Genomic DNA, 18,457 nt, shown 5'->3' with positions numbered 1-18,457 from the left:
GCGATCAAGGGAGTGAGGGGAAAATGGAAAGGTTTAAAAATGAACCTTGGAGCAAAGAGGTCAAAGAGAGTGGATTGAAGGCATACCAAGAATTTTAATGAGGAAATTGAAGGTTTAAATAAGGTATCTTTGGAACATGCAATATGGCAGATTATGTGGAGTAAATGAGTGGCAATTCGAAAGGGAAAGAGGGAAGTAAGATGAAAGTTGTATTAAAAAAGACCTTTGGGCGTGCAAATTCAAGAAGGTGCAAATGTGGGATGTAAAAGAAAAAGAGAAATGAGGGGTTGAAAAAAATGCCCAATGGAGATGCCATGAAGAGTTACATAAATTTAGGGCTTCAGAAGTGATAAAGGACATACAGGTACACAAAGAAGGTTTACTTTAATGCCCTCTGGGGATGCCAAAGGCCAATAGTGTGGTGTGGAGGCATCCAAATATATAGAGGGAAACTGAAAGTTTTATTTAAATCCCCTTTGGTGGCGCCAAACGCCATTACAGGGGAATAGCGGCATCTAAAGGGTAAGAGACAAATTAAAAGTTTACTTAAAAGACCCTTTGAGGGTGCCAAAGTCCAACAGAGTGGCATGGCGGCATCCAAATATGAAAAGAAAAATTTAAGGTTTAATTCAAATCCCCTTACAGGACCATAGCAGCATCCAGTAAAGTTGCATGAAGGCATCCAAAAATAAAAAGAGAAAGGTTTAATTGAAATCCCCTTTAACAGCGGCAACCCCAATTACATGGGCATAGCGGCATCCACAGGCAAAGAGACAAATGGAAGGTTTACTTTAATGCCCCTTTAGGGATGCTAAAGGCCAATAGAGTGGCTTGAAGGCATCCAAAAATATAGAGGGAAATTGGAGGTTTAATCTAAATCCCCTTTGGTGGCGCGAAAGGCCATCACAGAGGAATAGCGGCACCCAAAGGGAAAGAGACAAATTGAAAGTTTACTTAAAAGACCCTTTGGGGGTGCCAAAATCCAATAGAGTGGGCATGGCAGCATCCAAAAATAAAAAAGAGAAATTAAAGGTTTAATTTAAATCTCCTTTGGCAGTGCCAAAAGCAAAACAGAGGCATAACGGCATCCAAATTACATTAAAACATCACTTTGTTCATTAAAAATGCACTGATGAGACATTGCATCTACCAAGTGTTGCACCAATGTAAAACTTTCACTGTACTGATCATTAAGCATCGCATAAGGAAGGCTGTTGGAAACATAGGTGATCATTGCCAACCTCACTCAAACAAATGATGACAAAACATACATCAACAAATATCAATTTATCAAATTTTACATATCAAGCTCAACAATGAAGATGCCTGGCGCTACCTTGCTGATGTGGCAAACGGAGACCAAGTATAATAATAACAATAAAGAAAAAAAATATATAGATAATCGCTGAAGTATGGGAGAAAGAATTCTACCTTCATATTTCTATATGTCATAGAAGGCGACTACAGAGGGGCAGGAGTGGGGTGGCTGGAAAACCTCCCCTCCTTGTATTGCAATTTCTTAAAGATGAAACAGAAGGAGCCAAGCGGGATGTGCTCCTCCTTCTCTTAGGCTGATAATGTTGTCTGTGTGTGTGGATGTAACCAAGATGAAAAGAGAGGAGACTTAGGTATCATGTTTGAAGAAAGAAACCTGGATGCTTAAGCTCTGGGTGAAAAGAAGGGTTAAGGGTAAAGGGGAAGTACGGATTGGAAATATCTTGGGATAAAAGTCAGGGACTGGTCAGAGAACAGAGCTAAGGAGTAGCACTACTCCTTAAGCAGTTGTGGAAGTGTATGACAGAGTGTAAGGAAGTAAATTCTACATTGGTGTGGGTAAAACTGAAACTGGATGGCAAAAGATGGGTGATTACTGATGCATACATATCTAGTCAAGAGATATAAGATCATGAAAGGCAAGTGTTTTGGGAGCAACTGAGTGAGTGTGTCAGCAGTTTTGGTGTATGAGAACACATGTTAGTGATGGGCAATTTAAATGCAAAGGTAAGTAATGTGGCAGTTGAGGGTACAATTGGCGAGCATGGGGTATTCAGTATTATTAATGGAAATGATGAAGAGCTTGTGGAGTTGTGTGCCAAAAAAAAAAGACTGGTGACTGGGAATATCTGGTTTCAAAAGAGATATAGACAAGTATACGAACGAGAGAAGGAGAGATGATCAACAGGCATTATTAGAGTACGTAATAATTGATAGGCGTGTAAAAAAAGACTTTTGGGTGTAAATGTGCTGATCACTATCTTGTGGAGGTGAGGGTGAGAATTTGTAAAGGCTTTCAAAAAAGAGGATAAAACATCATGGAGGAAAGAATGGTGAAAGTGAGAGAGCTTGGAAAGATGTGTGAAGAAATACCAGCAGAGATTAAGTGTAGAATGAAAGTGAGGGGTGTGGATGAGAAATGGAAGGTATTTTGGGAAGCAGTGAAGGTATGTGCAAGAGATGTATGTGGCATGCTAAATGTGGGAGGTGGGCAGATTGGAAAGGGTAGAGAGTGGTAAGATGAAGATGTAAAGTTGCTAGTGAAAGAGAAAAGAGAGGCATTTGGGCAGTAAATACAAGGAAAGAGTGCAAATGATTGGGAGATGTATAAGAAAAAGCAGCAGAAGGTGCAGGGGTTGAAAAAAAATTGGCAAATGAGAGATGCCTGAGAGAGTATCATTAAACTTTAGTGGCTTCAGAAGTGGTAGAGGACATGTGGATCAGGTACTTACTTTAAAGAATTGGTGTGAGAAATACTTAATAGAAACAGATGTATCTGTATATGGCATTTAAGGATCAAAAGAAAGCAAATGCTTAGTGGAAGGCTTTAAAAATATTTGGTGTAGGATTTCATTCAGATTTTAAGAGTTTATTCTCATGAGAAAAGGAACCCATCCAAAATACAGTGAGGTGCATGCATTACAGTATCACCAGTCGTAACTGGCAACACATTTATAGGCATCAAGTATCAAATGTTCCATACACATATCTCCCGTCTTAAACAACCTCATTAATGCATTTCAAGAACCTGACATTATTCATCATATCATCTTAATCTACATCAAGACAGTAGGTCACAATACTCACTATAATTCTCAGGGGTATCCTTTTCCTCACCAAATCATCTTATGTTCTTTATCTTCTTGCACTTCAGTCTACAGTTCTCAAGGGCATCCTTTTCCTCAACAAAACATCTTATATTTTCTATCTTCCTGCACCCTAGTCTTCACCTAACCAAAACAATACCCTAACATCTATTCCTGTCATGTGTACATTTAATCATATCACTTTTCACTTTTACTGTTGTTTCTAGTATCCTCTTTCCAAGAACTCATTCTTCCAATACTTCCTACTGACAGTGTTCTGTAATTGCACCATATGTTGAAGTATCAAATAGTCTACCTCATCCCTCATACATCCATCTTTAGCCATAGTATTAGCCAATTCATCTGCAACAAGTCTAGTGTGCTGGTACCCAATGGAGTAATGCATTTAGTCCCCCGTTGTCTTATAACTTAAATCTTAAAACTTAAACTACATTAAATTTCCTAAGAAAGCACACTGTCATCAATTAAATCCTCTCTTTTATCAAGATCACATTTACTGTCATTTACTGCCAAGGAATCATTTTTTACATTCAATTCTCTCTCTTACTTTAAGCCTAAACAGTTCTGCCTGTGTCTAGGACATTCTAAAATTCAGTCTATCACATTTCTTATTCCAGGACCCATTCCTCCATGTCACAAAACCCATTCCATCTTTAAAATTACCTTGAACACTACCATCAGTGAAACACAACTTTCCTTACCGCAGGAATCCAAGAGCCTTTGTCTGCTTACTGGCAACATTAACTCTTCTATCCAGTCACAAAACATAATCTATTTTCAGATCACTAATAGCACCCTCTTTATCACTATCAGTGTACCTGATAACATCACCCTCAGTGCTACAATCTCTTAAAAAGGATACAGCAGTCTTGGTCCGTTTCTCTTTGGAGATGCCTGCTTCCAGCTCACTATAATCAATCCTTCATACGCATCATCAAACCTCTAAGTATTTCACATCCTCATATTACAGTGTTTTGCCTGATCATATTTTCTAGTTCCTCTAATCCAGCTTCTTTCCATACACCATCTCAGTTGGTCCATCTTGGGGCATTAAAAATCATCCCAAGCATCCACCTTGGGGCATTAAAAATTATCCCAAGCATCCATCTTAGGGCATTAAAAATTATCCCAAGCACATCATTCCAAATAATTTCATGGCTTTTTCTTTGTATTTTGTAATGAAGCCTAACTCAGAGAAACATGACCAAATAATAACTTAACCCAGTAAGTCTATAATTCCTTTACATCTCTAAGTGGAAGACCAGTGGATTTATTTGTCAAAAACTCCAAAACTGCACCGTTTCTATAACTTCTTAAGGTACTTTACCTTGTCATGCATTGTGCTTCCATTATCAAATGTTATATCCACATACCTTAACTTTCTCACCCAATCTATCATGATCAACCTATAGCATCACCTGCAGATGCAGAAGCTTTCTCCTGGGAACCATAGCTTTAGTTGTCTCAGCAGGTAACACCACTTCCATTTCCTTACATTTCTTTTCTGAGCTGGTACTTTATCCCCACTAATTTGATCATACCAGTCAAACATTAACACTGTTATCAGATCTCTGCTTCTACTATTGTAGGAATCACTTGCTAATAATTCTAGATGATGTGCATTACAATCACCTGCAAAACCTTAACCCTATCATCCTTATAATCCAAACCCATACAGTTCAAGATCAGTAACGGGATGAGTATATACATTCTATATTTATTTCAATATTGTATATTTGGATGAAAGCCTTGAAGCATTCATCATCTTCATGATACACTATGTCATGTGCTCACATTTCAGGATTGTCCTTGATTGAAGTTTCTCTTTTCCTTGTAATTATGAAATTAATTATGAAATTCATGTAAGGTTTCCTGCAAAATTATGACACATACATTGTATTCTCTAGCATACAAGCCCTCTTTTCCTAATCCTTTTAACATTCTATTAATGACCTTTTTAATTCCATTACCAACAGTACCCATATTATTATCATCAGCCATTGTTAGACTCTTGTATAACACCATAATTACATTTATTACCTGAACTGTGGCACCTCATCATATAAGCTATCTGGGTATCTAAGGCCCTTAAAAGCCTCATATCATGCAATGCACAAAAAATATCATGGAGAAGTGTTTCTGCCCCCAAAGTTCTAACTCAGGTTTCCATTAGCCTAATTTGGACCTCCAACATTCCAACACATTCAGTGAACTGACTTCAGCTTTTCCAGCCAGGTCTCCAATTGATTTAGACACACTTCTGTTTGTGTCCAAATACATCCGAGAGAGTGTAATATTCAACACATTTTGATATTCAACATCCAGTCTTCTTTGGTCAAGAGCCCACCAAACCACTATACTCCTGTTGTGTCTTTTTACAAGTATTTCCCCTCAGTTAGAGAAAGTCTGCATCATTACATTAAGCACACTGACTCTGTCATCATAGCCTGGATGATAATGTTCAAGGCAAGGTATCTAACTGGGGTCTTGAGGTACACAGTGACTAAACAGTCATTCTCTTCACAGTTGATACACAAACCTAAGAGAAACTTTGCCCTCTGTATATTTTCTGTCTGCTTTGAGCTGAGTCTTCCGAAAAAATCACCCCTAGTATTAGAAACACATTGCTAATCCCAGGAACCCCAATACAAACAAGTCCCACAGAAAATTGGTCTCCTGATGAAGTGTTCTACCTTGCAGGGGAAACATCCATGAGTGTACAGCTTCTCTTATAACTGTCCTTCCCATAGTAATATGAATTGATTCTTCTCCCTATCAATCCTAACATCAATCATAATTCTCCTAAACCAGTCAACAGATGCACTGTCTCCTATTTGTTGTATTGGCCAGTAAACTACAACATTTTTGATAATGATCTTTGTCTTCATCACATCCTCATGTTAATGGAATTCAACATGCTCTTTCTTGTGCAGGTGTCCTTCTTGCAAGACCAGTGTTATCATTTCCAGCTCCTTTGTGACAGCAATGACTGCCTTCACAGTAAACCAGATCAAAGCCACCAGTTCACCTTGCTGCAAATGTCTGAGTAACTGTAGCTTATACCAATCAGATCACAGGAGGGTGGCTTTCCCAGCTGAACCACCTGCAATGGTAGAGTTGCTAGAAGCACCCTTATCAATCATGGACCACACAGTTTCTCTGATCCATTTTCTCATCTTGCTGGTCATTATACAGTGTAGGTGAAAAGCTAATAAGAGCAGGGACAGTTTCTGCAAAGACAGAAATATATGTGTGCCTGCAAGAAGACAGGATGATAAATGGTTCCAGGTGAAGGTTGGTCTAGAGCAGGGATGTGTGGTGTAACCATGGCTATTTAACCAATTTAAGGCTGGAGTGGTAAGGGAGGTGAATATGAGGACCTTGGAGAGAGGGGCAGGTCTGGTATCTATTGGGATGGGAGGTAAGTCTCTCTCTCTCTCTTTTTTTTTTTTTTTTTTTTGGATGACAAGTTGCTGGTGGCAGACATGAGTGAGAAACTACAGAAGCTGGTGTCTTAGTTTGGAAGAGTGTGTGAAGGGAAGAGGAAAAGTTGAAATTAAATGAGAATAAAGAAAGGTTATTAGGATTACCAGTGAAAAAGAAAGAGGTTATGTGGAATATGAGTTTGAATGGAAAGAACTTGGCAGAAGCAGAGTGTTTTAGATATCTGGGAGTGGCTATGTAAGCATCTGTTACCTCAGAGCTGAAATGAGCCATAGGGTAAGAGGGACAAAAGGTCTTAAGTGCACTGATGAATGTATGGAAAGAAAGGCCATTGTCTTTAAAGGGAAATATGGGTATGTTTGATGATATATTAGTTACATCTATGCTAATGATGATGTTAGGCATGGGCCTTAGACAAAACTGTAAAGGATACAGTGAATATGATGGAAATGAAATTTCTGAGACAATACATGGTAGAAGGAGCATTAATCAAAGAAGAAATGATAGAGTAAGAGAGAAGCACAGTAGTAAGGGGAGTATGTATGAGAGAGATGCAGAGGGTGTGCTGAAATGAAATGGTTTGAAAAAGTACAGGTAAAAAGTGAAAGGATGAATAAGGGGATATACATGTCAAATACTGGGAGCAATGAAAATGGGGACCCCAAGGAGAAGGTGGAAGGCTCAGGGCCTGAACATGAGAGAGTATGAGGTATGCAAGGGACAGAGGGAATTGGAGTGAAGTGGCTTACACAGAACGACATGATGTCAGTGGTCTGAACCTGAGCATATGAAGTGGTCAGGGGAAACTATGGAAAGGTTTGTGAGGCTCTAGTTTTGGTACATTATACATAACAGTTGTGAGCATGAGGCTATTTGTTCATCTGTTTCTGGTGTTACCTTACTAACGCTGGAAATGACATGCATGGGATAGAGTGAACTGGAACGATGTGGTATGATGGGACCAACATAGTGTCAACAGACTGAGCCATGTCATGTAAAGCATCACAGGTAAACCATGGAAAGGTCTGATTTTTTTTTTTTCATGTGTTTTTACTGTTTCCGATGAAGTAAGGTGGTGGCAAAAACAGATGGCTAAGCCTAAGGATAAAAAAATCCTCCATTAACCCCTGTTCCTTCTTAAGGTTGGCAGTGCAGAGATGACTGGTTGGCTGAGGTGTGAGTTTGAAGAAAATTTGGAGATAGTAGTGTGTTTTTGATACCTGGGAGTGGACATGATGGCGAATGGAACCAAGGAAGCAGAAGTGAGTCAGAGGGTTTGAATAAGGGCAAAGGTTCTGGAGCAATGAGAAGTATGTGGAAGGAGAGGTCATTATCTAGGTGGGCAAAAATGGTTATCTTTCATTTAAAGAAGTCCCAACAATGTTATATGGATGTTTGGCATGAACTATACATAAACGAATATGTTTGGAGGAGGGTGGATACATTGGAAATAAAATGTTTACGGACATTATATGATGCCTGGAGGTCTGACTAAGTAATAAAAGGGTTAGAGAGAGGTGTGGTAGAGAGAGCTGAAAAGGGTGTGCTAAAATGGTTTGGACACTGAGAGAAAATGGGCAAGGAGAGAATGACAAAGAGGATATATGTCAGAAATGGAGGGGACATAGAGAAGGGGGTGACCAAACAGGAGATGGAAAGATGGGGTGAAAAAGATTTTGAGTGCTCAGGACATAAACATGCAGGAGAATGAAAGGCGTGCATGGGATAGTGAGTTAACGCAATGTTGTATACAGGGAGTGAAGTGCTGTCAATGGACTAAGCCAGGACATATCAAGCAGATGGGGTGAAACCAAAGAAAAGTCTGTGGAGCCTGGCTGTGGATAGGGGCTGTGCTTTCAGTGCATTACACAAAACAGCTAGAGAATGGATGCACACAAATGAAACCTTTCATCATCTATTCCTGGTGCTATCTCGCTGTGCTATCTCGCTAATGCTGGAAAAGGAGAACAAGAGAAAAAATCAAATATTAATATATGTTTTCTTTCCATATGCAGATAAAATCTCACAATTGCATCATAACACCCTAACGCAACAGTAACAACATCATACATGCAGCACTACATTACACAATTGGTACAATGGAAATTCATCCCACCAGATATATGTACATCCAACATAAAACACACTTCTTACACATAAAAAAGTCACAATATCCCACTTACACTCAGGATATCGTCCATCACTATTTATCTACACACCTCACACCCGTTCCCTCCAAGAACTTTCTCAGGGATATGGCTAAGGTAAAAGACTCCCCATTAGAGGTGAAGTCTAGTGAGTGCCACTCTTTAGCCTTCATTACCTCAACTTTAACAAGTCACTGGCAGATGGCAACTGCAAACACCATTTCAAAATATTCCAAGACTCTTCATGTCCATCATGCAATTACTCTGAAGGTGCAGAGCACTTATTACTCAACTGCCAAGCATTCTCTGCACACAGACATACACCCTACACCACAGCACTTAATGTAGTTTGAATCAGTAGACATGGTCAGCTTCCCAAGCACTAGGAGAACCTCATAAAAATAGAAGAGACTCCTGGGGAAGAAAGTAAGTATGCAAGTTTAATCTACACGAGAAGGCAAAGATTAGGGCATTTAGTAGTCAGTGCCATTGCAGCCACAAATTTGGGGAAAAAGTGTGAACAATCATCTTGCAAGACTCCCTTGCAAACTATGACCATCCCTTCATATCAAAGTACAAGTGGAAACAAGCCTCAGTTTGTCCTAACCAATGTCATGTGTAAGTAAATGTTCACTTATCCTATACCATGTCTACTTTCGAATCTGTGAGTCAAATAGTCAAAGCAAGCAAGCAAACTTTATCACCATCATAACTGAGTCCCATTGGCTGGGAAACCCTAATCATACAAACATCAAAAACATCATTATAATATCATTCAACGAGAAGATTAAATGAATCTACTTGAGCTATAAAGTCTGGGTATATTCAGAGCATCATGTTAAATCAAAAGCATTTGTTTAGTTTTAAATCTGCACATATTCATGGACTCTCATCCAAATTAATTGGGTATATTCAGAGCATCATGTTAAATCAAAAGCATTTGTTTAAGTTTTTACACTGCACATATTCATGGACTCTCATCCAAATCAATTGGAATGTGAAGGGATTGAACCTACTGAATCAATTCTATCAAGGAAAATAGAAATAAAACCATACACAAGAAAGTAGTAACTCATAAGTTTATAAAATGGTCAACAGTAGTCTCATACTACTTCAGATACACAGCAAACACAGCACTTCCATACTTGTATCAAAGATTTCCTCAGCTAATCATTATTCATTTAGAATAAAAAATGCATTACTTTTCTCCAATGAAAAGAAAAACATATTACAAGATGAATTCCAACTTGCATCTTACACAGTAAGATTTCACTAGAAATTGGAAAATACTATTCTATCAATCAGCCATTATCAACTCCATTCCCATTTTCCATGGGGTGGATCAGGTGCATATAGAATGCACCTGTTGTGCAAATAAATTTTGCAGAACTGGAGTCCCTAATCCCTGTCCTGCAGACAGACAAAGAGCAGGGATACCTAATTCCCGAGAGTAGTCTTTGCTACCCAAGTTGAAAAATACAAATCACAATATCATTTGCACAGGTGTAGTACTCATTTAATAATTGTTCTCAAAACCTGATCAGCTTGGCAGTGGTACATGTTGACTTATAACTATATCCTCCACCACTCAGCTCTTGCTGGTGCAGAATCTATTCTTTCTTACCTGCTAGTAATAACAATAGATGTACAACAGAACTTTGAGCAGGTTTTAAAACACAAAAATTTTCCATTCTCATATAATATACTACACTAATACTGCACACTTTTCTGTGTAACAACAACAAAAAAAAAATGAATGTCAGGGATTATCTGAAGTCACCACTGATCCTACCTCAATATATCCAACAACAAAAAAGAAACTATAAAACAGGCTCTTTACATGTGTTTGATTACACAATAAAACAAATTAAATAAAAGCCTGAACAGGAATCATGTCTATATTATTTGTTAGAAAGTACATGACTAAAGAAACAATCACAGTGCACCTGGTATCTTGGCAAACAATAAATATTTACAACTCTGAAAATAATAAAATCACTTTACCCATATAATACAGTCACTTATATGAGAAATCAGATATGACACCACTTCTATGTTAATTTTAAAATCTAAATCACAATAATGGAAATATATATCATAAAACTAAATTTACTCTCAAACTTAGATTAAGACTGAAATTGATCTTTGGTTGGGGTTTCAGCACTATACAGTAAAACTTTATTCCTCAACACTTGTATAACAAAAATATTATCATATAAAAACAATAATAATTATCCTTTAAATCAAACTCTGTATGATGCTGACATATATATGATTATTTCTGTATAGAATCAAACCACTGCCCCCAAATAAACCCTGGGCCCATCAACTTAAAAATGAGCAAAATGTACCAGTCTAAACACTTAATGTCAAAAATAAATGATAACTGGCTATGTACTCATAATAACTTACCTCTGCTTCAGTGTAAATATCTGGGTGAAGACCAAATCAGTTAATCATATAGAAAACTTTTTATATTTTACAAAATAATAGTAAACAAAGTCAGTTACATTAACTGTTCTTTAAACTGGTGCAGTGACGACTCTAGACAAAGAGCCATTAACAATTGGACTACAGGCTGACCAATTATGAACATACAAACTTAACTTCAAAATTTTGCTCTCAGAATTAAAGTTATGTTCTTGGGGAGTAAATATAGCACTCTTACAAACACACCACAATAAGCTTCAGACTGCAGAAAATGAAAGAAAAAGATGTTCCAGGAACAGACACACAACCAAACAAACGCTATAATACTTGATTTTTTGTAAAGTAAACGTACTCGCAACTGCATGGGCGACCTTGATGATGGAACTTTTATATTTTTCCAAAAATGACTTTCAACATCAAAGGAAAACTTATTCCTTGAATCTCTGAATATCTCTAAAGATCATTTGGTCCAAAAATACATAAATTGTAACTGAATGCAGATGATGAAAACCCAGTATAACTCTGTTTTTGAGTAAAAAAATATATGAGAGAGAGATCTGTACAGTGCATTCAGATAAATTTTGTTTCATTTACTTATGTATGGTAAAAATACTGGGGGATAAATAATACTGGTTATTTTCCAATTACCAAAATTCTTAGTTCATGTTAAAAAATTAACGATATGAACTTATTTTTCATGTAATGGTTAATGATATCAGTACAAACTGAATACAACTGATAAACCAAGGCAATCTATTCCAAATCATACACAAAACTCTGATACAGTCCAACACACTTTATCCCTTCATTAACAATATTTTGATAAATTAAACCAGACGTATCCATCATTACAGCTATAACTGTAGAGAAATCTACATCATTAGCATGCTGGCAATCAATGCAAAAGTACTTGAAAAAGTATAAAAATCTAACAGCTTCAAAGTTTTCAATATCCATCTTAGATTAACCACACAGAATAGGCATAACAAATACATGTAAGACTTGCATAATGACGATCTATTAATATACAACCCCAAGAACCCTTTTATAGGGCTCTAGCAGCTTTGAGGCTGCATTTCATGCAGGAGCAAGGAAATGACAGACGTCTTTGGAGCGAGAAGGTCCTCTAAGAGACTGAACTCCCTTACATCCATTGACAATAATACAGCCCTGCTGAAGGTGACTTCTCACTCACAGTGCAACTACTTGCAGGTTGAGTCTGGTAACATTTGACCCTCTGTTAACTATCTCAAACAGAATACCCATGTTAAATCTACTACAAGCAGATTTCACCATTTCTTGAGTGTCCTGCAGACCTGAGTAGTTTAAATTCAGGGATAAACCCTTCTTAGTAAATCAACAATGGATGGCACATCATACTATATGAAAGGAATAACAGGCAAGTATGGCATTTTGATGCCATGTGTCTCACTATTCACTGAAAACAAAATCAACATAAATACAACTGGATCCTTGTGAAGGAACTTAGCTGTAGCGGCAAGATTTTAAGGTTCACCATTGCCTAGACTGTCCTTTGGTGCTCTAGTTAGTCTCTTTGCTCCTCTATTTGCTGGACCCTTTGGTTTTGCAAACTTTGGCCGGTGAAGATTGCGTTTTGGATGAATCTCATCTAAGAGATATTCCTCTGTTAGTTCAGTACCTTCACTAATTTCAAGCTAGAGAAAAAAGAAAAAATTCTTAAGATACAGTGCCATAACATAATGCATACATGTATCAAATAAATAACTTTAATTATGTTACCTATACATATCTATAGCTCTTAAACAGTTCCACAGATTATAAGATGTTATGCAGCAGGCTGCTCTGAATGCCCGATGATGCTTTATTGACTCCTCCCATCATTTGAAATTCTAACTGGTTTGATTCCAACATTTACCTACAAATGACACTAGCATACTATCATCACTTATGGAGGAAACATAATATACCTCAGTAACCCATGCATTGTAACTGGAGAAACTTGTGTTGAATCACACACTCGCACACACACACTAACATTAAATATGCACAATATACCGAACAAGTGATAAAGAAGGAAGCTTGAATGCATTATAATTTTCTACTGAAGCAGAATATGAAGAGAAATTTATATTTTCAGAGCAGACCTAAAAGTAAAATAAAACAAAATTGTTTCTAGGCATTTGTTGAAAACAAAAAATTAATATTTGTTAGAGGCCTATAAAAATACTACTTTAATTCAGGTTCCAGTTTCACCATAATTTTCTACTGAAGCAGAATATGAAGAGAAATATATATTTTCAGAGCAGACCTAAAAGTAAAATAAAACAAAATTGTTTCTAGGCATTTGTTAACAAAAAATTAATATTTGTTAGAGGCCTATAAAAATACTACTTTTATTCAGGTTCCAGTTTCACACCAGCCTTCAGGGATGATTGGGAGGCAGATTTGGGTGTTTGGGACATGGAGGAATGCAGAGCAAGACAGTCAGCGTATATGGTAAACAGAAAAGAGAATAGCTGAAAGCCTTGCATTAGATAAAGTGTGGTAAAGCAGCTGGGGTGAATAAGAATGCAGTTACATTTATCAAAAAAGGGGGTAACAGAGTTGCTGACTGGTTATACAGGATTTTTAGTGTATATATGGATAAGGACAGGTGTCTCAGGAATGGCAGAATGCCCAGTATAAAGGTAAGAGGGGAAAAAAGCTTGAATTACAGAGATAATTAAAAGTCTGCTGAGCACACCTGCTAACTTGTATGCGAATGAGTGTGTGGAACTGCAACTGAGTAAGGCTCAAGGTGAGGTGCAAGAGAACTGGCAAAACGCATGTATAGTGCCTTTGTATTACCATAAAAGGAACAATAATGAGTGATCAAACTAGAGGTATGTTTGCTAATCATAACTGGTAAGGTGACTGATAAGAGTGGCAGCATGCACAGAGAATCAGAACTGAAAGAAACAATGGTAGAGAATGTGTACCTGTGATGTTTCCTTTGAAGAATTTGTGTGAAAAATACTTGAAGATGGAGATTTGTATATAACATTAATGTATATGAAAAAAGCAAATGATTGGGATAACCTTGTGAAAGGTGCTAGATTTATGGTGTAAGGAGAAAGCTACTAAATGCAATAAGTTCTTACTGGGAGAGCATGGCAATATGCAAGTATGAAGGGAGGAAGGTGAGTTATTCCTAGAAGGTAGGTCTGAGTTCAATCTGTTCAATAACAAGGTGCTGAGGGAAGTAAATCCATAACTCTTATTGCAAGTATGCTGTTGATGGGCAGCTTGAAAGATAAGTCAGCTGCTGTTTGCTGATAACAATGTTCTAAAGGCACAACTTCAGAGACATTCCATAAGCCACAATCATAGTTTAGGAGAGCATATGAAAGGAAGAGGTTGAGTCAATGTAAACTAAAGAAAAGTAATGAGGATGGGGTGTGAGACAGAATGGTTTGAGTGAAGGGGCTTGGAAGGCATGTCAGCAGCTGTTTGCAAATATCACACTTCTGGCGGCATATACTCCTGAGAGAAATTCCTAAAGCCAGTGTCAGACATTGGGAGAATGTATGAAAAGAAATAGCTGAAAATCAATATAAACAAAAGATAAAGAGCTTCAAAGACTGGTGAGAAAGGCTGGTTTGCATAAGGGCTTGGAAACTGTCAGTTGCTGAGTGGACTGTAGGAGTTGGCTATAGATGGTGTACTCATGTTTTGGTGCATCACATATGACAGCTAAGGACTGCATGTGTGTAAATGAGGCCATTGTTCCTTCACCACTGATGCTACCTCGCTAAGGTGAGAGAGGGAACTGGGTATACAAAAGAGTTCTCACTTTTTCATTCATTTGACATGCTTATAAAATGAAAATCTCACCTTACAGAATACAGAGCTTAAATATTTTGTAAATAGAGTATGAAATCTCAATTTCTATGATTTTCTATTACACCTTCAATTTGAAACAATAAACAGAAATTTGGTTGATTTCAGTAATAAATGGCCCCTTGCCCTAAGATAATCATTAATTTTGTATGAAAATATGTATTTATCACAAATGAATCTGATCAAGTACATACAGTATCACAAATCAATTATGTAAAGAATAATGAACTACTTAAAGGTGACATGACTGTTAACTGAAAACTTAATCCCTTTCTATCTAAAATACTGTGGTGACATTAAAATCTTTTCTTTACCTTTTTAGTAATAACCAAATTGAGGACATTTTCCAGGAGATCTGTAACAGGGTTTTTACTACTGGAGTACAGCATTCGTTCCTTGATGGGGCAAGCATATCCAGGCATGGAGTATATGAATACTGCAAATAATGTAAATAAGAATTAGGGACAAGTTAATTTTGTAAATTTTCTCGGTATAAATTTACAACAAAAAGGTGAATTATTAACCCAACAGTCGAAAGCCCCTGGATACAAAGAAGTTCATATCTATTCTGGTTTTCAAATGAAAGCTTTAAACCTCATTAAATGGCTAGCATCAATGCAATCCATGCCTACCATCTGGATTCAAACTGCTGCCTCCTTTGAAAGAATAAAGGTAATTCCATAGTCAAGAGTATTAATCCCTATGACTGTGCAAAGAAAGCCCCATTATCATAAACAATGGCCTTACTCATCAGTAACAATAAAAAGCAAGTTATACTTGAGGAAAACATCAATATAACTATTATTCCAAATGAGTTTTTCAAAACACGACATATTACAGAAACAATAAGTGTCCTATTTCATCTAAGTATAGTTGGACTTTGATTTGTACAAATGTAAAAGTACGCCTTTCATTTCAGACTAAATGGTTCAACAAGCAATGAAGAATGGTGCAAGCACAACATAAGATGGATATATGTAATACTTACAGACACTGTAGAAGAAATCTCCTTCATAGTTATGATCATAACGATATAAATGATAGCGTGCAGCAGATTCAGGAATGTGACTGGGTAAGTTGGTTACAGTTAGGGTTGCTGCTGTGCTGCCTAGCTGAATCTCTTCAGCTGATGTGTCTGTACAAGAAAAAACAAGTGTTATGATGCCAAGCTTTTATAACATGAATATTTTAATACACTAATTACAAGTCAGGAAATTCACAAGTTTCATAAAAAAAATAAAAAAGCTGCAGTTCAAGGTACTGCTTTACTGGACCTCTAAAACTCCCAACTGTGGCACCATCATAATCCTTCAATTACAACATGAATACTGTTACTGAAAAACTCTCATGCATCAATATGTATCTGTTTGGACACCACCCATCTCTCAAACATTACAAACAATGATTCACTATAATGGTCCCCTTGCTTATGCTGCTGGATACATTCCTTAAGCAACTTTCCATAAGCAAATTCTAAATAAATGAATGCACTTTTCTATAAAGAGGTTGTTCTATTCTCATCTATCTATCTCTATCTCTGACACCTGTTTCCTTTGAGAACTCCTCATAGAGGATGGCCAAGGCAAAAGTTGCCATAACTGGTTCTCTCCAGACCCACTTTTCAGCCTTCAGTGCCTCACCCTCAACAGGGAACAGGCAACTTTAGCATAATGTTTTTAGAGGCTCCTACCTAAAGTTCCTACCAACTACTGCATATCAAGGTTCCAAGCTATTACTTCTGTTTAATGCTCCCATCTATGCTCCTACCAACTACCTCTACCTAATGTAAAGCTTACATGCACACATTAACACAATAAAGAATTCCAACTAAGTAAAAAGCGTCAGTGCAACTGCCACACCCCAGTTATGCTAATGGTGTATTTTATCTGGATGAGGTGCCATTGGAGACCTTGCATACTCCTTGGGAAAAAAGTAAAGGAAGGGAATGCATGAAACTCAGTTCATGTGGCAACAAACAGCAACAATAATAACCATGAAACAAAATTTCAAGGCCTTGAAAGGATATTCTGGAGGATGAAAACTATGGAACCAATGGTTTCTCTTGTTTAATACCCTTCTAAGATCAAAAGTCTAACCACTAATTCAATGTTTCAACAAAACCAACCATACCATGGCATAAATTTGGCTGAATCTCTGTCAATTCACCAAAGCAAACCTTCAAGAAGCTTCTATGGAAGCATTCCTAAAAGGTAAACATATTGCCCCATAGCCTCAATGTGTCAATCCACAAGACTGTAAAATTGAACTTCCATAAAAGTTGTGCTTGTTGATATCAACACATCCATACAGCCAATGCAGAAAATACATAGTCCAGAGCTTTTTGCCTGAGAACACCAATCTATCCCAAGCCATGCAACACTATGACTGGAAAAGAAGCAGGACTTGTAACAGTAATGATATACCTAATTCTTGAAAAGTGTTCATATTTCAAAAGGTCTTGTCTGGCGCTGTCCTATTTGCTTTAATTTGTGAAACTAAACACATGCTGAGGGGCATCACCTTTAACTACCTGGTCTTGGGTACCAAAACAAAAACCAAAAGCTTCCTCATTCCAGGTTGAATCAGAAAGCATCAATGAGGCTCTTATAGGTTAAGTCTGATTGTCAACTGGACTTATGATTTAAGTATCCTGCTAGGAAAAATCCGATCCCATTCTTTTTCTGTTGTTTTCAATGTTGTGTCTATAAAATGAAGGAGTGGGATCAAACCCAGTCCTATCACAGGCTCCAGAGCATAATCCTTTAAGTTGAATCAGGGTTGTTTTACAATTTTTCTTGGTAGGGGTAGCTGAGAATTCCAATACCATCCTAGATCACCACTGTACTAATATTGGATACAACCACTTGTCAAACCTTCTAAAGACTTGGAAGTTCTAAATCAAAGTCTACCCAACTGAGACAGGAAATTTTTGTGAAGAAATTGAAGATCCAGCTTGAATGCCTTGAAAAGACTGCCTCAAAAGGGCATTTCTGCCTCAGGCAATAACTGGTTTAGTTGCATTAAGCTGTTAATGCTAAGATGAATACAAAGAAAAGGGATAACCCACGAAAACTACTTTTAAGGTTAAGAGAGATGCAATGTTGAATTTGTTCTCATTAAATCTTCTTTCAAAGAGAAAGGATGAAAAAAAAATGAACACAGGTGGTTCTAAAGCATCTAGTTCAATTCATTTTGAGAATGGTCTCAAGGAGGAAAGAAGGGACCGTACAAGGACAAAGATTGTCACAGTTCTAACTATACTGTTGCTCAGTGTGAATATAGGCTCTTTGTTGGGTTGTGAAACCTCTATTAACCATCATGATGACAATACATAAACAATAATTTAAAACCAGCAAGTCACCCTTACCACTAATAATTCAATTACTAAAACTCTTAAAACCATTCAGCATTCTTCCACCCCATATGGATTGATAACTTCCCAAAGAGCTTTCCAAATAACTTTGTCATATACTT

General features: G+C 37.2%; 2 protein-coding genes across 9 annotated transcripts in view; one reads left to right on the top strand and one right to left on the bottom strand.

The window, feature by feature from the left end:
* LOC139762555 (uncharacterized) overlaps positions 1 to 18,457 on the top strand; it is a 712,972-nt gene that overhangs the window by 408,602 nt on the left and 285,913 nt on the right. The gene's annotated exons all lie outside the window — the stretch shown is intronic.
* twf (twinfilin actin binding protein) overlaps positions 9,752 to 18,457 on the bottom strand; it is a 55,721-nt gene continuing 47,015 nt past the window's right edge. The window contains exons 7-9 of the mRNA XM_071687576.1: positions 15,972 to 16,118; positions 15,298 to 15,419; positions 9,752 to 12,798 (exon numbers count right to left, since the gene is read on the bottom strand). Coding sequence (XP_071543677.1) covers positions 12,628 to 12,798; positions 15,298 to 15,419; positions 15,972 to 16,118 — 440 coding nt within the window. The 3' untranslated portion in view covers positions 9,752 to 12,627. The remainder of the gene's footprint in view (positions 12,799 to 15,297; positions 15,420 to 15,971; positions 16,119 to 18,457) is intronic.

Source organism: Panulirus ornatus, chromosome 43 (genome assembly GCF_036320965.1).
Source record: "Panulirus ornatus isolate Po-2019 chromosome 43, ASM3632096v1, whole genome shotgun sequence".
NCBI lineage: Eukaryota > Metazoa > Arthropoda > Malacostraca > Decapoda > Palinuridae > Panulirus > Panulirus ornatus.
This window is presented reverse-complemented; position numbering and strand designations above follow the sequence as displayed.